At 41.2% G+C, this 24,789-nt stretch overlaps 1 protein-coding gene across 3 annotated transcripts in view; it reads left to right on the forward strand.

Annotated features, from left to right (window-relative positions):
- The window catches only part of esrrgb (estrogen-related receptor gamma b), a 208,110-nt gene that overhangs the window by 95,193 nt on the left and 88,128 nt on the right, over nucleotides 1–24,789 (forward strand). For all 3 annotated transcript variants that reach the window (XM_049589434.1, XM_049589435.1, XM_049589437.1), the window contains one exon: nucleotides 7,743–7,873. In XM_049589434.1, coding sequence (XP_049445391.1) covers nucleotides 7,872–7,873 — 2 coding nt within the window. In that variant the 5' untranslated portion in view covers nucleotides 7,743–7,871. The remainder of the gene's footprint in view (nucleotides 1–7,742; nucleotides 7,874–24,789) is intronic.

A 24,789-nucleotide genomic window follows, 5' to 3' on the forward strand; every position in this document is an offset into this window, starting at 1 on the left:
GCCAGTGTGTGCTACATACAAGCGTTCTTGATACGTGTTGCTTGTTTGCTGGAGTTGAAGATGTATATGAGGTTTATATTTACATTTTTTGTTAGAACAAAGTCATGTGGTCCTCATCTCACTGTGATACTTGAAAATAAATCTTTCATACATGCTCATGCACCATCTGACACTCTGTCTTTATGAACATCACCATATCTGTGAATGGTGCATGATGTAGAGAGTATTTTAGACCTTTCGATTCTCTTTTGAGCAATTTAGTAATGTCAAGTTCGTCGTAACGTCATTGACGGTTGCATTAAAATAGGCTTGATTCAGCGTTTTGTTGCCCCACATACTCTAAATATCAGTTGCAGTAAAGCTCTTTTGTGCAGGCAAACTATAAAAGCTCTACATTGTTTGTCAGTCAACAAGCTCCTCAGTATCTGTTGTCTTTAGTGCTTCTGCCACAGGGACATTGTTGCTTTTCTGTTTAGTCTTCAGAAATTGGGTTTCCCGTAACGTCGCTCCAACCTCTGGCTGAAATGTCTTCATTCATAACTTTGGCTCAGTGATGTTTGAGCGATCCAAACCCAAAGTGGATGTTTGGGCTTTTTGCACGATCCAAGAATGAGCAGGGAATGAGATGTCTTCATAGTCATTGTGAAACTATTTTGGGACAAGCACCCTGGTCCCTGGTATCCCTCAGCCACAGTCTTGCATACCCACTGTGTTGCATCATTGCATTATGGCTTATCTCACAAGTTAAAGGTCCAGTGTGAAGTATTTAGGGCCATCTATTGGCAGAAATGGTATCAAATATTTCTAACTATATTTTTCTTAGTTTAATCTCCTGAAAGTCTTAGAGCGGTTTACACCTATTTATGGAGCAGGTCATCTTCTGTGGAGGCTGCCATGTTGTTTCTACAGTAGCCCAGAGCTGACAAACCAAATGGGTCTAGATAGGGCTATTCATATTGTTCATTTCGGCAGTTGTAGTTCTCCTACCCACTTAGCACATGGGAGAAGTTTCAGTTCTGCCATTAAATCCTACACACACTGGACCTTTAAGGGAAACTGTGACACAATGCAAAGTCATTCATGATTTTTTTTATCTCTTACCAAGTGTGGTAACACTTGTCTTTTGTTTTGTGATCTTTGGTTTTTGAATGGTCTTCTTCTAGTAAATAATTTCCCAGTTTGTCTGACATACTTCAGTGAATATACCTTTTAATTACACGGCTTATATAAACTAAAGTTTACATTCCACTGCAAAGAGAACATTGGGTTGTTCTGATGTCATTCAGGAGGTTCCTTGTTCTGTGTACAGGGCTTTACATTAACCAAGGCCATAACTCTGTAACCATCACATATCCCCCATATAGGTGTCCACCAAATTTTATCAGGTCTCTCTTGAGAATGAGACTATGTGTCTTAATGAGATTGCCTGTTTCAATAAAGGTTGTGATTCATTTGCGCCTTTAGTTTAACATTCTATAAAAACAGTGAACAGAACGTGTTGCTGACTATGTCAACTGTAAACTATAAGAATGTGATATGTATATGTACCTTATTTTTTACGAAGAACCCGGGTTTCAATTTAAGTAATTATACCTTTTCATTTATCAAAGTGTCACAGTTAAAGGTATTTTATGCAGGATTTTCCTAAAACACTATATGTAACCAGTGGACTCTAGTGATGTCTGCATTGTGTAGATATGTCGAGGCCCAGACCGTGGATATCTTCAGAGGCGATCTCCATTTATTCCTGACAGCAAGTGGCAAAAACAAAATCCTCCGTCAAACACAACCATACAAACTCGAGCCCCTCTCCCACATAGCACAACAGCAAGACGGTAGACACCCCTTTATAGGTGGGGTACCCCCAAAGGTGAACATAGGGGTACAGAAACTGAGTATCAGACGTTCCACATATTGACTATGGAGGCCCTAAGCATGTCAAGTAACTTTCAACTGAAACAAATTTTGTGGAATTATAATACTTAATATCACAAATGTACATCTGACTTGTCACACATAGTACTGCTGTATAACTGACCCTGTCACATAGACCCATACAGAAGTAATCCCTCAATCATCACTTATGGCCCTCTGGAAGTGTGTGGTGTGTATTTTTCTGCAGAGACTCTGCCCTCTGCCTTTATTTTCTTCTTATTTTCTGTGTTTATGGGCGTGTACCCTACAGCACTCAGGTGACGTTGGGGCTTTATACAAAGATAGTGACCAGGTGCCAGACTGTGAGCAGCAGGCATCCAAGAGACACAGCGCTGAAATAATGCAAATATAGTGAGGCAAAATGCCAAATGGGAATGAATCTAAGGTCGGCTTTTACTTTAATTTTCGCTCTCGAGCACATTAACAATCAGCAACCAATAATATTTCCTAGTATACCTGTAAGGGAGGCTGTTAAGTTCAGTTAAAGTCCCTTTTCTGTATTGTTTTTATATAGGTTTACATTTAGGCCATCAAAGTTGGGCCATCGCTTGAAAATATTAGCATATATCTCTGATTTATATGTTGCTGCTATTTTTATGTCATCATTTGGCAATTCCAATAATGTTGGCAGTTCTCCATTAAGCCAGCAGGTGATGCTGCATAACAAACAATATCTGCTGTCTGTGTCTGTGTGCGGACACGAGAGAGCAGTGAGACCCAACATCTTATACATTTTCAGAGGATCATGTTAAATAGAAATGTACACTCAGATAAGGGACACCTGTGAAATCTAATACAGCAGCTCAGCCATAGATTTTACTTTTACAAAGACAAGGTGTTCAGATTTGATTGACACTGTCAGAGGTGTGAGTTCAACTGTTAGTGAGGTTTTTGCTTACACCAGAGTGGAAGTGGATTGCTTGGACTGACAGGTGTACCTAATAAAGTGACCAGGGAGCAAGGGCATAGGTTTAGTTTCAATATTATGGGTGACACATATAAAATAAGGGGTGCAAAGGTCATCAATCAGAACATTTCATTTCCTGCATCCTGGTGAGTGTTTATGCACCAGTTTGTTTCTTTTCTTTATCAACGTATGGTGTAAATGTTTTTAATTTGGAAAAAATAAAGGCCCTCTGCTTTCATGTTTCTGCAAATGCCCATTTTCTAAATATCGAGGGGGATGTGTCCCCTGTGTCCCACTTGATACAGACGTTTATGGCAGGGAGTGTGTATATATAAAGCTAAATGAAAGTGTCCTACGTTCAAAACTCCAGAAAGTTTTGAAATGTCACGTTTAGTTGAGATATTATATCTGCAAAATTAATGAATTAATTAAAAAAATCTGTATTTGAAAATTCCTAATCATCCTCATCATCATAATCAACACTGTTGTACAGTTCTTATCCTTTGGTTCTTCTCCTCTGGTTGTGTCAGACATGTTAAAATAAAACCAGGCAGAATTAAAAATGATCAACTAGCAGTTGTACTTTTGTGTTGAGCGTCTATTTCCATTCGTCTTATCAAGTTTGTGTGGAGAGACTCTGTAATGGGTTATGGGCCTTCATCAGCAGGCCATGCACACACACCATCTAATGGACTGGACTGGTGCACAGAAATTATGTCATCCCCGCACACACACACACACACACACACACACACACACCATACACACACATGTTGTACTATTCCAAACCGTCTGGGGATTCCTAGACATGATCCCAGCCATCACCATCAAAGTTCACTTTTACTCCAAGCGTCCTCCAGTGATTACCTCACTGCTGGGTCAGGTTTTAGTGAGTCATTCTCCGGCAATCTCTCCGTCTCGTACAACACACAGGAAAGGAATGCAGCTACAGACCGGAGGATGAAAACAAAAACACATGCTGGTAGCAGTGCGGAGGAATATGTCTTCTTTTTCGCTGTAATGTAGGTTACATTCCTGCTGACTGTACTTGTCAGAGTGGTTACTGCAACCATAGCGCTTAACCTCCTCTAGCAGCATGGCGATCAGGCGACTGTTGTGTTTACAGAACATAAAACAGTTTAAGATTTTATCGTGGTTCCCGTAGAGTAGACAGTTCACCGTCTGACCGGACACACAAAGTCAGACTGTTAAGACTGGCGAGACAGAGTCAGACAAACCCCAAATACTAAGTAGCATCCCGCCAGATTTCCCTACAACAGCACACTGACAAGCCAGCACAGTAAAGTCTGCTCCGTCTGGGGGTAACAAGTCTGTGAGTCATACTTGGGGAGTCAGTTGGATAGGAATGCCAACAGGAGACCCCTTAAACCCACACCAGCGGAGACAATGATGTGTATATGTCATGGCCATACAACTCAAATGACTCATTTGATTCGTCCACCATCTGTGTTAGTCATCGGCTTTCTTAATACATGTACATAGGAAAGGAATACCACGCCGGCTAGACGATGACTTAAGGTGAGATCACGTGGAGTCAGCAAAAGCTTGTCTGTCACTGTGTCGTTGTTGTGCTGTCTTCGTCTTGCTTCAGTCCTCCAGAGAACAAGTACGATGGTAAAATGATTACTTGGCAGTATCTGTGTGTTGTGGTTATGTTGGGACAGTGAGCAAGGATCTGGATGTTGGTCTACTCACAGGTGTGCTCAGGTTGTGTTTCAGGCTGCGATTGTTTTAGACTGGCTAAGACTTTGTTTTCTGTTCACTACAGGGAAGTGAATCAGAGTGCTCCTTCCTGCCTCAAAGTTATAGTCAAATCTTACACAAGTCTGGCATGACCATTATGTTCCTGTGCCTCTGGACAATTGGCTTTCCCTTCATTTTATGGACTTATCTCAGTGGTTGCTAGTCTCAGTCAAGGCTCCTCTCTTTTCTGACTTTTCTGAACTCCCCACTGAAGTCTGTAGAGTCACTACATGATGGAAACCAACCTTTTCAGACTACAGTTAGACATGTTAGTACTTACTGACCTCTTATCTAAAAAGGGAAAAAAGCACTAAAGTAGGACTATTTAACTTTTAAAAGAAGAAATTACTTAAGTAATCTTCAATTCTTTACCCGCTTTACTTAGTCTTGTATGACAAATAGCTAATGCTAGCAAACTTTAGCTTGATATTGCTCTTTAATAGACAATACTTGGCCAGTTTATTGGCTTTGTGACTACCTACTTTTGCCACTGTTGCACTGTGTTTTAGCATTTTGTCACCTCTGGCAACATTGCATACAAGTTACACAGTCTCACTTTAAAGCTGCAGTAGGTAGAAAGCCTGAAAACAGTTGATTTTTGAGTCTCATTTGAGTTAGGTTTCATTTGTCTCCACCCTGAGCCCCTCCTACCAGATGAGCACGCGAGTATTTTATCCTACTTGGTTCTTTTTCTCCCTCTCTGGGAGCCTCGGCTCTCCCTCACTGCGCAGCAGCCCTCCCCATCCCTCCCTCGCGGACCCGCACATACTCCCGAGCCTCGGCTCTCCCTCACAGCGCAGCAGCCCGCCCCGCACATACCCCCGAGGCTCGGTTCTCCCTCTTCGCCGAGAGCCCTCGGCTCCACTCCCACGGCCGACCCTCGCGCCCTCCGGCCAGGCCCGGCCCCACCTCACCCTTCTCCTCCCTCCGGGGCTCCGGGGAACCGAGTTCTGTCTTCCTTTTTTTGGGTTGTTTAGCCGTGTAGGCAGTTGTAGCCACTGCTGGAATAGCTATTTTATCTGGTGCACTGTTCGCCATTGCCACTTGCTCTCCCCTTCTGCCAGTAGAACAGCCAATAGGAACGCAGTGGTCTGAGCTGACCTTTGATTGGTTGATGCACATCAGCACGATACTGATTCTTTAGAGACTGAACACAGAGCCATGGTAAGGTGCAGAAACCTATTGTTTGTCTCAGACTGCTTGATTTACATTATGCTTAGAGGATATTATAAATTTTTAACTCAATTATACCAAAACAGTGTTGCCTACTGGAGCTTTAAGTAATTGTGCCACAGCACAGAAGAACTTGAACTTAAAGACATCTAACTTTTGTTCCTGTCGAGATTTAAAGGAGCTCTGTACAACTTCCAGAGCATTTATACAATGACAAACAACTGTTTGCTGTGCAAAGATATAGTGTTGATGGGGTCTTAAGCACAGAGTCATGCTCCCTTTGTGTGTGTTGTAATCTGTTTATTTATTTTATTTATTTAACAGGGACAGGGCACAGCTACTTAGCTGCACCAGAGTTAGCAATAAGCTAATTGTCATCTATCATCCCTGGGCAGGAAAAGGAGAATAATTTCTCTGCTAAAAAACACTTTTATATAAAAAACCCGATTATAAAAAAAATAGAACATATTCATGACACAATGGCATCAGCAATAACAAAAGCAAGGCAACACAATATCAAGTCATCGCAACAATAACAACAGCAACAACAATACAACTACAACCTGAAGCTATAACAAGATGTGTTTATCTCGCTGGCTACCTCATTGCCGCCTCTCTGCAGTGTGCTCATACAGCGGTTACTGCTAATATTGGTACAGCATTGTACTGGTTAACACTGTTACCTTTGTCAGCACTGGTGCCATTGTTAACACTGCTAGTGTTGTTAGCACCTTTAGCTTGTAGCCACCGGATCAGCCACCGACACGTTGAGAGCCATGTGCAGACAACCTCTGAAACATAAATACACTCTTAATATCATATAGAGCTCCTTTAATGCTCTTAGTTTAAGTCTCTCTTCATAAAAGCTTCAGCTGAATCAGGGATACTCAACTTGCTTTGACTAGCGGTCACTTTTGCAAAATGAAAGGAGGTCAGGGTCCAGTTAATAAACATTATTATTACACGGCTCTATTAAATGCTGTATTCTGATTGGTCAGTAGCTGCATTCTGTGGTCTGATATTACTGTGTAATGACCGCTGCTAGTAGCAATGGTCATTACACACAGTTGCTATGTAGCCCAGCGTTGCTAGGGATGCTGCCCTGCAACACTGCAGCTGTCAAACAACTTCCAAGGGAAAAAACAAACAGAAGTGGCTGATTTTAACGGATGCCGCTGAAGAAAAAGAATACCTACGGACTTTCTCTGCCAAAAACAACAGAAGACGGATTTGAATACACACTCGGCAGTCATGCTTAATGACATTTTACGCGAGTTTTATGCCTCGGTTCAGTCCACTAAGTCTGGGTGAGTACAAAACTTTCACCAAAAGTTGTCGAATCCGGTCGGTTTTAATGCACTTCGCAGAGGCAGACAACATTATTTATTTAACTGATAATTAGCCGTGTAATAAGCGGGATAATGTATAATGAGCCGGTGAATACTGTGAAAATAACTCCCTTCAGGGGAATGAAACCCATCCGCTGCGCGTCGGGGTTCTATTCCCCTGTCGGGAGTTATTTTCCCAGTATTCACCGGCTCATTATACATTATCCCTTACGTAATTCATATACACATAATTAGCCTAGAGCTCTGTCCAGGGGTTTCTTCTCTGGTACTTTTTTAAAAATATAAACTAGCTCTATTTTCATGTTTTTTATGTACTCTGGCACTTTTATATGACCTGTGTACCCGCCTCTTTTCCTGTGACAGCTGGGATAAGCTCCAGCACATTCGCAACCCTGTACCAGGATGAGCAGTTACAGAACATGAATGTATGAATAACACCTTATATACATTAAAAGTACAAAGAGCAGTTCCCAGCGCAAATCAGTTTTTTATTATAACTTAAAATGGTCGGCAGGCCACTCAGCACCCTAGCCTGCAGATCGTAAAGTGAGTTTTATTAATAATTTCATTTATTTTACATTTTTGACTAATCAATTTAATTTTTTGTCCACTAGGGGGCAGAGGACCTTCAAACTAGCTGAGAGAGGCCATGGCCAACCTGTTAGGAAACAAGTGCTGGCTCGCAGGAGACATGGAGGGACATTGACATCCCACTGGAGTCATGTTTCTGGCGACCTAATGAAATGTAAGTACAATATTTACCTTTATTTTACATCTCTTTTGGTTTCCCTCAACCCTTGAGAGAAATATCTGAGTCTTAGCATGCTAGTTTGACTTTCTTCACCAGCTAGTTGCTAATATTCGGTCTACTCTTTGATGCTGCGTTAATCAGAGGTTGTTTGCAAAAAAACGGGGTCGATGGGAGGAAAATGACAAAAATTTGCACTGCAGTTAATGTGTTGGATGTAAAACAAAGACATGATCTAAAAGCTAAAAAGCTCTGTAGAGCGACAAGATAATTCTCATCACAACCTTAGACCCCTTGACATTAGCCTATAATAAGTCATTTAATTATTTTAAAAATGAAAATATTGTTTGAGTTTTCAAAGAACGCTACAAATACTTGCATATAGTTGTTTCTTTTTCCTCCTAAAAATCACTTTGTCATTTGTTCCTCTTGGCTCTTTTGGCCGCTGTGGTCTTGGCCGTGGTCTTTGGCAGGCCTCCGTGACGGCTTGCTCCCATAAGACGGCATATTGTGGCGGTCTGATGTCACAGAGGTGAAGACTGTTCACTTTACATCTGGGTCTACGGGGGTGGTGATCTGCTGAGTTAAGGCCTTTTAGAAAGCAGAGGACGAGGTGTCATTGGGCCTCTGCATGAATATGAAATAGCGAACGTCCATGATGTTGATTCACACTCCAGACAAATACTGTCAGAGCTAAGGCTAAACACACTTAGCATTTTTTGATTAGCACTCAGCGTGAGTAGGACAGAAGAAAGTTGCTGTGCTCAGTGGTGTTTGTTGTGATTACTAATGGCAGGGTTTGTGTACATGATTGATGGCGAGAGGCTGTCAGCGGTTCCAGTTATGATTCAGCTCAGTTTGGTCGTGTTACCAAACTGTGAGGGATTCTTTTTCAGCAACTTTTTCTTTTTTAGTGTTGTTTTTATGCTGCGGGGGCAAATATATATACAGCTGTCACTACTATATTTCCTGTTGTTCAACTGATCAGCTGTGTTTCATAAGGGCAGAGAATAAGGAAGGAGAACTAGAGCCTTTCAGTCCCTCTCTAGCTCATCCTCGCTCTTTGTGTGGAATTTCAGTGAAAACCACATCAGGCCTTTTTCCATTTCCCTCCAACTTTAACCCTCCACACCCCCACCTCTCTATTCCCGTAAGTGCAAGTTGGATAATGAGGAAATTGGCTTTTGGAATCGCGGCAGCGTTGGCACGCGTGGCAGAGAAAGTGTCAAAATAACAGAAAACAAAAAGGAGCTTTTACTGGAAAGTGTCCAGTTTCAAAACAAGCATTGGAGAGTAGATACGGAAGGCCAGAGGTTAATGTCTGTTTTCTGGTTTGGACGAGTACAATGATAGTGTGCAACTAAGACACAGACATAATGTAGGTCTGTGCTCACACATAAATTAGTAGCATGCACACAGACACAATGGTAATGTGCATGTATGGACTCACACACATACACATACACACTCACAGCACTGGCCAGGTTAGTGCTGGCCTCCTCATGCAGAGTCTAGACAGGAAGCTGGCCCATGCCAGATTAGGGATTTTCTCCCTCACACCCTCACACCCTCACACCATTACACACACACACACACACACACACGCACACACACACGATTACACTGCTGACAGTCATCTTCTTTCAATATGTCTGTGTGTATTGTGTGCTTGGATGTGTGTCAGAGGGAGAAAGAGAAAGAAAGGGAGGTAAAAACACAGACTTGGTGACAGAGCCCTGTGTGTATGTGTGTTTATGTGCTTGTCTGTCTTTGTTTGAACAAGTCTCACACAAAATAAAAAAAAAAACAACTCAGCCACAAAGAAACAGATTCCCTGTCAAAAGCTTTTTTTTACTTGACTCTATTACTCATTTTTCCTCGACTTTCCACCCATTGAAACGATGAGTCTGAGGCGCAGTGTGAAAAGTTCAACTTGTCCTTCCCAGATACAGGGGCGCACTGCATCCTGTAGTGCTTAGCTAAATTAAACCGAGCCCCTACTGTTCTCATCTGCTCACCTGTAGCCCCTGCCAGGCCCGGCCATGACCTTTGAACCCACACAGATGGGTCTGCATAATAAGACACGGGCACACACGGCTAAGTGCCATCTTGGACATGTTTGATGGGTAGCTATATAAGACCAGGAAAGTCTGAATATTGTATGTATTGGAATGCTAATGCGTTGACCTTTCCAAGCAGGTGAGGGAGTGTGTGAATGTGTGTGTGTTTCTATATTTCTCTGTGTGGGTTTGCCGGAGCTTTTAAGTGTAAATACAGAAACTAATAGAAGTGTGTGCTTACTATACACAACCTTTGTCTCTGTGTGCGTTGTTGGCCTGAGGCCAATGGCCTCTGTGCCCTGTGTATGGCAGGCTGGGCTCTACTTTTCACTCCAGCTGTATGAATATGCATGGCCTCCTGGCTTGGTAGACATGAAAGTATAGACATGGATTATAAAGAGCTTTCTTCAAAATTCTACATATAGCTGAAACTGTTAGTTTTGGAGATAACATCCACCTGGCTTTCAAAATGTGTTTAAATTTGCAGTTGTAGCAGGAAGAAAACATTTTTCATAAAAGTCCACGTCCACTCAAAAATGTGTTTTTGTTCTGTTTATGTCCCCTAAAATATCTGACCTTGACCAGACTGATTTCTGTCTGTGCAAAGATTGTCACTAGAGAAGGGATTACACATTTCTCTACTGAAGGGGGTGACGTCTGTGCATTTTCCTAAATTCAAATGTACCCCTGGCAAGCTAGATTAGGTACATCTAGGAACTAATACAAAAGCCAGTAGCTGTCTTATACAGGAAACACATATTGACGTGGGAACTGACCTCGACGCAACACCAGGACAGAAATCTGAAACCTCCAACGTAGAGTGGACATCTTGGAGAGCATGAGTTTGCATCAGCCTAGTGAAAGTTTTGACAGCAAACATGGTAGAGTGAGCAGTTTTTGATTGTACAGAGGACCCTGGAGCATCCGGCTACTATCTACCAAAAACCCCATCATAGAAGATATTGTTGTGTGTTTCACAGACACTAACATGGTGTCATACCTGTTCTTAGCCACTGCCTGTTAGCCTACAAGCTAACAAAAATCATCAGGGGTCCACATTAATGTCATTAATGCCCAGTCCGTCAAGTGTGTCAGTAATCTACTTGCCCAAAGTCAAATTTTACTTGGTCAATACAAATTGTTTTATTTATTATCAAATAACCTGCTCAAAGGCAGAGCAGGTCATCCACCAATTGGGAGATAGGCGGTTTGATCCCCTACACCTCCTGTCCGCATGTCTAAGTATCCTTGGGCAAGATACTGAACCCCAAATTACCCCCGATGGCTTTTCCATCAGTGTGTGAGTGTGTGTGAATGTCTAACTGGGTAGCAGGTGGCACCTTGTATGGTAGTCTCAGCCTTCTGTGTGTGAATGTGTGAATGTGACTTGTAGTGTAAAAAGCACTTTGAGTGGTCAGATGACTAAAAGGATACTATACAATTTCAGTCCATAACAGCGAAGACTAAAGTTAATTTGTCTTGAAAAACGACCCAGTTCTATCTGCCTTGCTCTTAAACTTGTGGCAAACTTGGCAAAACATAGTTAGTTTCACTCACATCCTATAACACCTCCAAACTAAACTCCACTTTTCAGTTTAATTGAAGTGTTCACTTGGCAGTTCAGCTCATAAATATCATCTTTACTCGCCGCCATTTTCATCGAGTACCCAATCAGTACTGTACATGTGCAAGCTCTCAACAGACGAGAGGGAAGTGAGATGGCTCACCCTCTTGTGACTTCCAGAGAAAAACAATGTGTTAAGAGTTAAGAGTTGAGAGATTTACTATCTCAACGTGGTATTTTACTTGCTCTGGGCAATTGGACAATCCCATGTAAATGCACACTACTCTTTCACTGGTCAACAAAGCATTAGGGGCGCTGGAGAAAGCAGAAAGCGAAACTTACCTTGAGAAAATTTCACAATGAGGGAGTAAGAGTAGATCTGCTTCCAGTCCAGAGTTGTTTAAACTATTATGTGTGGAAAACCATGTTAAATAAAATATTAGTATAAATATTACATACTTTAAAACGTGTCTGGGGAGGGACTTTAACGAATAGTTCAGTTTAAGGTAAATTTTATTGTCTTTCCTAGATACATTTTTATGACCTTGTGCTCAGTTTGAATGTATGTTGAACTGCTGTTTTTAAGAGGAGTTGCTGTTTGATCCCATAGGCTTCGATGAATTCAAATGAGCAAATTTACACAGACATGGAAAGTCTCTGTAAGTTGGTCTGACGCTGAATATGTTGAAAAAAAAAAGTAGTAAAATTTCCCCAAACCTGAACCCTTTCAGTCTGTCGATTCAGAAGATCCCTGCTGTGCAAACCTTCACTCCACCTCGGGACATGAAATATTTAATGTTGACACAAAGCAATCCAAATACTTTTTCATTATAGAGGGTTCAAAGGGCTATTTTTAGAAGGTAGTCATCTCCACCCAAGTCCTTCTGCTCGACACCGGCTGAATATATGAGCATATTTACACCTTGTCTTAGAGAATATATGACATATGTGCACTGGCCACTGCTGCATTAACAGTATATTTCATCCCCTTCTTGGTTCCGTCTGTGAAACGGTCCTCTTCATTTCCCACATGAGTGGTTTTCTTATCATCCAGGCCCCCTCTCGCCTGCCCCAGGGGCTGAGTTAAAGTCGATAAAACACCCAAATATTCTGTTAAACATGGGCAGCCTCTGCCATGTGGCCGCTCCCTGCAATGCCTCCTGGGTAATTATGGTAATAACTCAGCCGTCAGAGGCGAGGCCAGAGGCCCCGGGATGACGAGGTCAGACCGGAGAGCCTGAGACGAGAGGAATGGTGGCGGCGGAAGCGGGCCGCTGGGGTCAAGGTGAAGCAGGCGGGACTCTAGCGTTGCTGTCCCATAAACCCTTGCTGTCATATCAGAGGCCGCTGGATGTATGTGGACATTCCCACTAATCTCTCCTCCTCAACAATCAGGATGCTGATGAGGGATGATGACAAGTATTTGAGTAGCTCGGTTATTTGTGCGGCCATGACTGACAGACGCCTGGGCGGGTGGTCTGCAGGAAGGTCAAAATGTGCCTCTGTTTGTGCTGCTGAAATTAGAGATCGCTAATTGTTGTGAGCCGTTTGGCTGCAATGGCAAATATTGATGTGGTCTTGAAAAGCAGATTGAGCAGTCCACCGTATTATTATGTATTTATTTTTTCTTTATCGAGACAGTCAGAAAATCGAGAAAGCACAAAATGTTCTGGCGGAATCTGATCCATTATGGGTACATGTGGTCCCAGAAAGGGAGGTGTACACCATCACTTTCAGAAATTAAAATCGACTTCTTTGTATTCTCTGTATTGTCTGACCGCTTGCACTCTGACGACAGTCAGTCGTATGATGAATAACTGAGAAAGAAACAGAACCGCTCGACTTCTGGACATTTTTGCAGAAGATTGATTGGCATCAGTAGTTTCATCTGTTCACGGTAGGCTCTGACTTTTTTTTTTTTTTTTACATATTGTATTTACACTGATTTGTCTCTGAAGATCGTCTGTACTTTATATACCTTATAGTTTTACACAGACTCTGAACTGTTCACAGTGTGGAAGTGGGTGAGTACAGGGATAATGCAGTGTACTACTGAGTTGGTATTTCTGTGTAACTTTTCAGTATGTGTAATAATCAAATAACTGTAAAACATAACTATAATAGAAAAAGTATAGTTAGTGCACTGATTATCCATTTTAAGGGCATGTTAAAGGGACACTTCACCCCAGAATCAAAAGTCTCCTCTTACCTGTAGTGCTGTTTATCAGTCTAGATTGTTTAGTGTGAGTTGCAGAGTGTTGGAGATATCAGCCTCCTTTCAAATATAGTGGAACTAGATGGCACTCAGCTTGTGGTGCTTAGAGCGGCCAAAAAAAGAAAATACACTTGAAAAACTCGACAGCAATGTCTCTTTCCAGAAATCATGACCTGGTTACTCAAGATAATCCACAGACCTTGTTGTGAGCAGTTTCATGTGGGAACTATTCTTTTTTCTCTCGATCTGCACCTGCCAACTGTATTACTACACAGAGGGAAGTGTGCGTCTACTGCTAGCTCACCTAGCACCACTGAGCTCGCTAACGTTACAGCTCAGCAGTTGAGGACACCATTAATGTTTACATTTTCGCTGTCACGATGATGAGCATTTCATTCATGAGTAGATGCACGCTTCCTTCTGAGCAGTGATGGAGTTGGCAGGTGTAGTTCGGTAGAAAGAAAATAGTTCTTACATGAAACTGCTCACAATAAGGTCTGTGGATTATCTCGAGTAACAGAGTCATGATTTTGGAAAGAGACATTGCCGTTGAGCTTTTTCATTTTTGGCACTATGAGCACGAAAAGCCAAGTGTTAATGGGATTAGTGCAACAGAAGGTGGGCGCCGTATGGTTTGCCCCAGTACAAGCACTGCTTCTGTGTCTTGCACTTCTGTCTGTGTTATGTGTAGGAGCATCAACACAGACCACATTAAAGTTAAACAAAGCCTCGTCTTTCAGTTTTACACAACCATCATCGAGCGCATACTCATCTCATCTGTAACAGCTTTATATGGCAGCACAGGTTGTCACACACATGTGAAAAACTGCAAATTATTGGCTACCTCCTCCCATTATTTGAATCATTATATCACAAATGCACAATCAACAGAGCAAAATAAAATCATCTCTGAGCCCTCTCACTCTCCACACCACCTCATCCAGCTGATGTCCTCTAGGATGCGCCATACGTAGGTCCCTGGCACCAAATCATCCCATTTAAAAACAGCTTTTCACCCACTGCAATAAGGCCTCTGAACACCTCACTAACCCTGACAGTCGTATTTCACTTTAACTCTCATGTCAATCCTGCATATTGTGGTTTTGTGTGACTAATGTAATGTGATGTTGATTTCTGTCTATGCTGTATTGAGCTTACACACAATACTGTACTGAAAGAAAATTCCACCGATCTGGGCTGTGTGGTCATTAATAGAAGATCGATTGATGATTTCTTGAGCTCCATTATATTTGAGAGAAGGCAGACATCTATACGGCCAATATCTCTAACACTTAGCAGCTCACACCAAAACCATCTAGATTGAAGAACAGCATTACAGGTAAGAGGGAAAATGTGTAGTTTTGATTTTTGGGTGAACTGTCCCTTTAAGTGAGTTTATCTGAACCATCTGAATTATTTTTAAAGGTAGAAGGATCAGAAATAGAAACATAACTACGAAGTAAAAGCACACAGTGACTCACTCACTGTGTTTTGTATGTGTGTGTGTTTCCGTGCGTGTACGCTTGCATGTGTGGCCCATTCCTCTCTTGCATGACCTATATTTAGACTCTGAGTTATGCTAGACGAACAATGACAGAAACACAATATTCCCCCATAGTCTGTCCAAATTCTGGTCGGGGGGAGGAGACCACAGGAAAATGTTACCATTCAATCACCATTTTGGCTTCTTCAGCACTTCTTCCTTGAACTTAAATTTTCCCTTCTTGTGCTACTCCTTCATCACCCGAGCCAAGGCTTTGTCTAGGTCACTCTGGTCCCTTTGCATAGAAATATCCTCTCCAAAGTATAAATTTGATAGGAAGTGGAGTGAAGTGACAAGTGTAATAATTTCCAGTGACACACATCTCCATTCATACCGAAGTTTAATGTAAAAGTGATCAGCGCCAGGGCTATTATCGCAGGCATCCAGATGTCAGGGAAAATGAGAACGCTGCATTCAGGGAAAGTGTGAGTAAAAATCTAACACCACATTGCAGTGAATAACCCCATCAGGCACCAAGAAGCTCTCCACTTAAGTTTGAAAGCCTAACCAGTGTTAGTATTGATAGATATGATCTCAACCTCAATTTTGCTCCAGAGATTATAGTTTTTTTTTATTTCTGTTGTCAAGAATGAGCAAGTGCCAAGCCTTAAAGGGACAGTTCACCCCCAAATCAAATATATATATGAGTCCACTCATCTGTACTGTTGTTTACTTTGTTGTGAGCAGTTTCATGTAGGAACTATTTTCTTTCTACTAAACTACAGAGCAGAGCTTGAGCTTTGTCTACAGGTAACATTGACTCTGGATGGCAGGGTCCCAGCTGTACAGGGGAAAACAACCACAGGCGAGAGTTCAGGCTTGGTTCCGCCCCTCCGAGGAGGCTGGAGGGCAGCCGTGGTACATGATGCTGATGCTCATCAAGGGGAGTGAAATTCAAAATACAAAGAATCATAACTGGAGCTCAGACAGCAGGAGTAGAGCCGCTGCTCCTTCATGTGGAAAGGGGTCAGTTGAGGTGGTTCGGGCATCTGATCAGGATGCCTCCTGGACGCTTCCTGTTAGATGTGTTCTGGGCACGTCCCACTAGTAGAAGGCCCCGGGGCAGATCCAGAAGATGCTGGATATCTCATCTGGCCTCGGAACGCCTTGGATTCCCCTAGGATGAGGTGGAAAGCGTTGCTGGAGAGAGACATCTGGGTACTTTGCTTTGCCTGTTGCCCCAGCGACCCGACCCCGGATAAGCGCATGAAAATGGATGGATAACTGACCTTTTTTGCAATTCGAGGTGTCCTGTGAACAGTTTTACAGACGTCTGTTTTAAAATGGGGAAAATGCTTTTTGGGCTACAGGGGATTTTTTTGTTGTTGCAATACCGCAAGTGGCCTCTGGGAAAAATCGGAAGTAAGGCTGAGCTGCTCTCCTGGAGGTCTGGTATCACTGCACAGAAGGAAGGGTGCATCTACTCATAAACGAGAGGCTCATGCTCGTGACAGCGTAAGATGTAACCATAATGGCGTCCTCCTCAGCTGAGCTCTGACGATAACTAGCTCAGTGGTGCTAGGTGAGCTAGCAGTAGATGCACGCTTCCTTCTGCACAGTGATGCAGTTGGCGGCTAAATAGTTCCTTCATGAAACTGCTTCATTGCTGTTGAGTTTTTCAAATGTATTTTTTATTTTGAGCACCATAAGCCAAGTGCCATCTAGTTCCATTATACTGGAGAGAAGGCAGACATCTCTACAGCAGATATCTCCAGCACTTGGCAACTCAAGACCAAAACAATCTAGATTGATAGGTAAGAAGGACAGTGTGTATTTTTGATTTGGGGGTAAACTGCACCTTTAAATATCCCCTTTCAGTTTATGCCTGCCCGGCTGTATTGAACCCATATTCATGCTTACATAGTTACATACTGTAGTTTATTCACTGCCATCCACCCCGCGGTTCATTGAGACCCCTGACCTGCAAACAACTATAAATATTTATTTGCGTCGGCTTGTCTAAAAATAACTGTATTACAATGGAGTGTCCTGGAAGAGGTCCAGGAGAGTTGTGCAGCGAGCAGTAGTCAGCATTCAGAGTCCGGCCTGCGTGTCCAGAGAGAGATAGGGCAGTGTCAAGAGGCAGACATATTGATAGCTTTTGTGGTCAACAGGAAAAAAAGTCACTTAGCGAGGGATCCTTTGGGTCCAAGGATGTATTTCTGGAACACGCAGACGGAAACAAGGAGCAGTTTGGAGTGATGCACAGTGGTTCTCCAGTGACATCTATAAACACTATCCCTGTCCTTTTACAACATCACGGTGCTGAATGTTAAATGACAGCAGTTATTCCAAGGTTAGAAATGTTATAAACTATGTAACAGTCTAAATGTGGACAAAACAGACTGAAGACATCCCTATATAAATAGTACTGGCTGTTCAACAGTGGCTTAAAATAAGAACAACCCATCTATAGATTAAATGCAGAAGTCATCATGTGAAGGTTTAGACATCATATAAAGCTGATCAAGATAAAAACAGAGGCAGGACAAAAGCTGATGGGCATGTGGGGAATCGATAACAGAAAGTGCGTTGATGCAGGCATATACTTGTTGGCTATTGTAGTCCATTTGTGCACCAGAATTATCACCACTGACACAATAATAAGTATTATACTTGTCTGGATCAATATATCGATTCCAATATCATTGATGCAAAGTGAAGACATTGATTATATATTATCATCTTTAAGATTCACCTTTATTTTGAAACTCACACGGTACATCTGTGTCAACATTTACATCCAAGCGCACCTTGTACCTGTCACATTTAAACAGTGCTAGCATCATAGCACCAGGCAGAAAATGGAGAAGCCAAGAGAAAGACAAAGAGGATATTTGCTGATTTCATCTCATAGTGATCACAGGCCTCGGAATTGAATCAAATCAAAATTGTATCATGGCAGACTTTGTTATATCAGTATAAATCATACTGTTGACCATGGAAGTGCAACAAGTTATCGATTAATGGATAAGTTGTCAGCTATTTAATTAGTCCACTACTATTTTGTTAATAGATTGATCAGTTTGAGTAAATTTTTTAAGAAAAAAAAAGTTTAAATTCTCTGATTCCAGCTTCTTAAATGTGACTATTTCCTGGTTTCTTGACTCTTCTATGACGGTAAACTGACTATCTTTGAGCTGTGGACGTCATATTGAGTATTGAGACACACTGATCGACATTTTTCACCATTTTCTCACATGTTACAGACCACACAACTGATCAAATAATTGAGAAAATAGTCAACAGATTAACTGACAATATAAAAAATTATTAGTTGGAGCCTTAGTTGAATTGATATAATATTGTATGTTTTTTGTCCACTTAAATCTTTATTAAAACAATTCTGTGACATTGACTTGTCAGTAACAACAGCTTAATAAGATAATAATTGAAAAATAATAAGAGCTAAAAAAGCAAAAACTGCTTGCGCAAATACACATTTTTACAGCCTTAAGGATTAATGTATCTATTGATTATTATTCCAGTCTGGTGTCGTCTTTTTGAGTCTTGTATAGAGTCCCTTTCTAGTTGTGCTTCTTGTTTTCTCAGTATGAGTGTCCGTCTCTCCATTTTAAAGATGTCTTCCACAATTATTGCCATTGGCTCTTCGTTGGTGGTGTTTCTTTACCCTTCTTTCTAGTGAGAGCTTTCTTGCTTGCTACTAGCAATATTTTGATCAAAAGTCTATCACTATAATATGGTATCTTACTGAAGCTTGTGATTTACACAGACCTCATTGATCAAGCTTCACAGTGAAGAAACCCTGATATAGAATTCATTTTTGCCTTTCATATTTAAAATAAACCGAGGAAGTCTAATTTATAATTGATTCTACATCAGAATTGTCATATTCACTGATTTTGTGGGATCCAAAACTTTGTAGCAAGTGACATAAACCTTAAGCTGAGATGGGTTTCAGCTCACATCGACTCAAAGCAAAAGATGGTTTATTAATTCACTGTCCCTTAGAGTTACAGCGATATACCAGTTTCAAGGTATACCGCGATATAAAAGACACATAAAAGATATAAAACATTTGATTATCTACGATACTGGGACAAAAATGCAGCTGGACACTGAATCTCTCCTTTATTTTAGTTATTTTTTTAAGACTTTCTACACACATTTCCATCAACAAAATGGTTTAAAGTTTCAATTCTAGTAATAAAACGATTGTTTAACCAACAGTAACCCTAACATTGTGATACGGTGAAACTGAGACAGTTACCATACCATGAAAATATCATACCGTTGCAGCCCTACTGTCCCTTGATACAAAGTAAACTTTGTAAAAACAAACAACATTTCAGTAGAAAATGATGTCTTTTTAATATGTATCCGATAACTCTACAACAGTTTCTACAACAGGGTCATAAAACTGCTATTGATTTTATGTTAAGTGCATCACCACAGTAACCACACAAATTGTTATTATATCATATTAAAGTACAAATATAATGAAAATATCAACATATGAATAATATTCAAGTGTAAAACATGAATTTGGCTCTCACGGAGTGTGTTGGATTGTGCAGCACCGGTCAGCTTGGACTCGTCCCAGCACTGACTACTAACGTATGCGTGCAATGCTGGAAACACTGACATGTGATGAGTTGGATGATCACAGAGCAACAGTTCAGACTGAAGTATGCTCGGCTCAGAGACAAACCGATTCAAACTCAGCTCTGTGGCAGATAATTCTACCATCTTCATATTGTCTTGACTCTTTGTGCCAGCGCTGTATGCCAGTCAATATCAAACTGTCTGCCAGTCTGGCTCAGTATGAGACACCAGTCTCACTCCGCAACTTGTGCCTCTCCTCCCCAATCCCTCCTTCACCCCCAGAATGCAATAAATGTCCGGCCATCATTTATTTTAATTCACTCCCCTCTTGCACAGATGAAATGGATTCGTAACCTTGTAGGACAAGGACGTGCATGCCGTCTGCCGTCAGTTGCTGAGTTATTCTCTATTCTTCTAGCATAGAGAGAGGGAGAGGCAGAACGAGAGAGAGCGAGAAAGAGGCCCAATGATGAAGAGAAATAGTCTGGCATGCAAATTGCCGGCTGCCATGTCCAATGAGGAGGCCCGGCGTAGATTGTCACCGTAGAAACTCTGGACAGGGTTAACGAGGCTGTGGGAGAGACGGAGCTTAAAAAGACAGCAGCAGTGGCGGAGCAAGGGAGGGAAAATAGTCTGAAAAAACTCTGTGTGATTTATTCGCCAAATCAAGGCACGATGAGTGGATTATGGCTGGCCTAATGAGAAAGAGTGTTTAGGGGATAGCTAATTGGACGTGACCAAGGAGGAGAATGCTAAGAGCAGGCCATGGGGATTGGGTGGCGTATGTCATTCAGCTGACAGTAGTTTAACTCAGAGCGTGGAAGTAAAACAGTGAAGTGAGAAGTGGGAGATAAGGAGAGTACAGGTGTGTCAGGCTGCAGCTAATGATGATCTCATTATCGATTTAATCTGTGGATTTTTTTTCCTTGAATAATCGATGAATTGCTGAGTCTGTGACAGCAGTGTTGTAGTCAAGACCACCCAAAACGAGACTAAGTCATGACCAAGAACAGAGTGTATTAAGACCGAGACAGGACAAGACTTTGAGGGGTTGAGACCAGGTCAAGACCAGACTAGTGCAAGTCTCAGACTGTATGACACACTTGCGATAAAATGTGGAACATGCAAACCATACACACTCCTCAAATTGATCGGAAATACCACAGAAAACAAGTAAAGATTCCTCTTCATCCACTTTTTTAATTGCCTTAAGTGTAGCAGGAGAAATATCTTGATAAAATAATCAGAGGGCATTGCAGAGGTGAATTATATTGTTGAGAATTTTCCTTTGTTTTCTATGAATAAACAAATACAAGGAGATTAAATAAATCTAACTGTCTTTAACACTCCTTTTTTGTACAGGCAATTTAGGGATATCTCTGCAGTTGTGGTCTTGACCGGTCTTGTAATAAGACCCTGAGTCTGAGATGAGATCAAGACCTTCGACCAAGACCAACACCGATCTCGAGTGCTACATCACTAGTCTATGAAATGTTAAGTAGTTTGAAAAATCACCCATCACCATCGCATCTGAGAAGCTGGAACCCAGGAATGTTCAGCATTTTTGCTTCAAAAGTTACTGAAACAATATTTGATCATCAAAATAGTTGCTGAATAATTTTCTGTCGGTCGACTGATCGATGAAGCTCTTAAAGTGTGCTGCCACTGCCACGATTTCCAGGCAGCCCTGGAGCAGGTCAGACTCGATGCCATGTGGTGTACATTGTATGCTTTTTGAGCAAACATCTGAACAGCATCATTTGCGTGAGTGCATTCAGATAATTCACATCAGACACTGGCTCATGAACTTTAGCAGTGATCACATTTCTGATTTCTGTTTGTTCTGAATTATCTGAATGATCTCATCTGAGACTAATAGAAGAAGGAAGTTCAGGAAATCTTTAAAGAACCGTCCATTCTTTCAGTTAATAAAATACAGCCTCTGCTTCCTCCGGTTGGGTCATGACGAGACATCCAGCAATGTAACTGCAATTCTGGAACGCCCACTAGAGGGTAGTATTTAACTACAGGCAGCATTTAATATATATTCATGCCCTCTGCTGTATCCATTGCCTACATGTCTGTCTTTGGGGCTTTGTTAAGTTTTAATTTTTGTCCTCATGAGTCGTTTAAAGCATTCACACCTGGATTTAAAGACATTTGTTGAGTGTTAATGATTTGATTAACAGAGGAATCTCATCTTGTATGTTTTCATGTGATAGATAAATTGATTAATTTTGTAGTATTTAGCTTCTAAGCTCAACAAAGGTGGAGCAGACAGTATTTATTGTATTCCTCAAACCACCACCAGCCGAGGGATGTGCATATTTTCCTCTCCTGATTGTGATAATTCTTGTTTTTTCTGTCAATCTTGTTGATACACTACATCACATAATATATTTTTTAAAAACTTTCCTACATAAACTTACCATATCAAAAGTGTTGTGCTCCTAAATTTCAGTAGATCACTGCCATTTCAAATTAACTGCATGATTTTGGAAAGATTTATTTAATTAGAAGAAGCAAATTTAATTTAGATATTTTGCAAGGCATGATACAACAATTAGTGTCACCACCTGCTGCTGTTCCTGTTTAATTTTAAGATTTCAGGACATGATGTGGTTTCACTTTTGACACATGTAATTGCCTATATGCCCTTTGTTTCTTTCTCTATTAGTGCAAAACAATACATATTTTATTATTTAATAGGCATTATTTCTCTTTTCTTACACCTAAAATTCCAAAAGACTCTTTTGAATTTTATTTCCACACATGTAGTTTATTAAATCAGCTGCTCATTGCTTTATATTTAAAAGATCTAGTTCCTTTCTGTCGCTGAATGCAGATCCTCTCGGTGATGACATCTCCTTTGTGTCCACTGGAGTCCTTGGAAATGTTTGTGTTGCATCCATTTGATCGCCGCAGCATCTCTCTCATTTCATGAGTGCAGCGGCATGCACATTTGAAATGGGTTAGGACACAAATGGGATTAATGCTTGCAAGACATCTCCTAAAGCGTTTCCACCTGTAATGTTGTTTGCAGATGCACTAAATGAGATGTCTCAGCGGGAGCCAGCATCTCTGTATGCACAGCTAACGGAGGGAGGCCTGCACCAGGCTGCACTGTGACCCTCCTGATGCACCTCCTATATTGTGGCTCCACTTTCGACAGGACATAGCATATAGGGAAAGAGACAACATGGGAAATGTGATTACACGCTTGCCTAATGTAAGGGAATCTCATTTGTTTTGTCGGCCGTTTGATTGTTCCTTTCTGCGCTGGCAAATTCAGGAAAATGCAATGCAGATGTGGACGAGGGCAGGCTATTCACTGTTACCACCCAATCTGATGAAGAGTGTTTTGACTTTGAAAACCTCAAACTCGTGTTTCTGTCAGACACAGGGAGGACAAACAGTTTTAAATAAAGCTTCTGTAGATTTAAACAGGCTCTCTGTTGACACAGACATATAAACACACACATTGAAACTGTCAGGGCTCCTTTTTATTTATTCTTTACACAGTACAAAAATACACCGTCATGCTCTAAACATAAGTGTAAAAATAAAATGTGCAAACTGGCCTCAGAGTGCAGACTGTGGTGGTCACAGTGCAGGATTATGACGTAAGATGTCTATTAAAGGAAAAGACTTCCCTAACCAAGATGAATGAGTGATATCGAGCTCTGGCATGACAAACGAGGGCTGAAGTGTCGCAAGTGTTTTATGACGGTCCCTAGGGTCCTTATCTCCCATAACCCCTGACCCCTCGACCTTTTAAACCACAAGGGTGATTACAAGTGGCCAATGGAATAACTGCGATACTGTTACACACAACCTCTCACTGCGGTGGAGCCAGTTACTACTTCATGCTGAATTATAGGATTTGTTTGATAGGTCCTTTAACCAGGGAGGAAATAAAAGTGGAAGACAAAGTAGTGCGTCTTATTAAATGCATAAAATACATGCATGATAGACATGAATCATTTACAAAATGGTCATTCTCCTCAAATTTTCCAACATAAGTAGTGTTGTCACAACACTGTAAATACTTTTGTCACGATTTGGTGATTTATAAATATAATTTAATTTAATTTAATACTGGAGTGTTTAACTTGGATGCATTACCTTGAAAAATACTGATCCTTAAAAGACACTGAATTAATTCATCTAAAAATTAGCCTTAATTGGTAAAAACGTTCTTGAAATAGTTTTTCAAAGGTCTTCAAAATGCCAAGACATGGGAAGTAGGATTTAATGAACTGTGTTTTCTGATGTTGAATTGTAAAAATTATTTATTAATTTGCCAAATGCCTCCCACAGATCAGAATAGCCAAACCAACAACCCTCATATTTTGTTTTGTGTCTAGATGCTCAGAGCAGAGGATCCACTGTCTGCTATCTAGCTGTTGCTGTACTCTGGAGCAGTGGTTCCCAACCTTTTTTTTTTTTTGAGGGACCCATATTTTTACCATTGTAGACTTTGGTGCCCCCCAACACGTTACACACACGATACATATTTTAAAAATTTTATATACTAATTTAGTTATTTATTTTTTAATAAATGAATTTAACACATAATACATTTAAATTATTATACCCCTTAAAATCAAGAGCTTCGCAACCCCCCCCATGGCTCTTTGGCGCCCCCCTATGGGTGTCGCGTCCCCCGATTGGGAACCACTGCTCTAGACGACATGGGGAAGTGATTTAGATCAAGATTTTGCAGCATGGCTCAAACAGCTACGAGGCAATGCATAAGAGGCTCGGTGTATTTTATGCGTAACCCTTTGAAACCTGGAGCAACATCACTTTTCTTGTGCTGCTTTCAGACGCCTGTCGCAAGTATTTAAACCTTTGAACCATGGTCACATTGGGGCTTTTTGGGTTTTTTTTATTAATTTTTATTAAAAGATAAATATAGCAATACGACAACATGACAACAGTGACTTTTCTGTTTCTGGTTAA

The sequence above is a fragment of the Epinephelus fuscoguttatus genome, linkage group LG11 (assembly GCF_011397635.1).
Source record: "Epinephelus fuscoguttatus linkage group LG11, E.fuscoguttatus.final_Chr_v1".
NCBI classification, from domain to species: Eukaryota; Metazoa; Chordata; class Actinopteri; order Perciformes; family Serranidae; genus Epinephelus; species Epinephelus fuscoguttatus.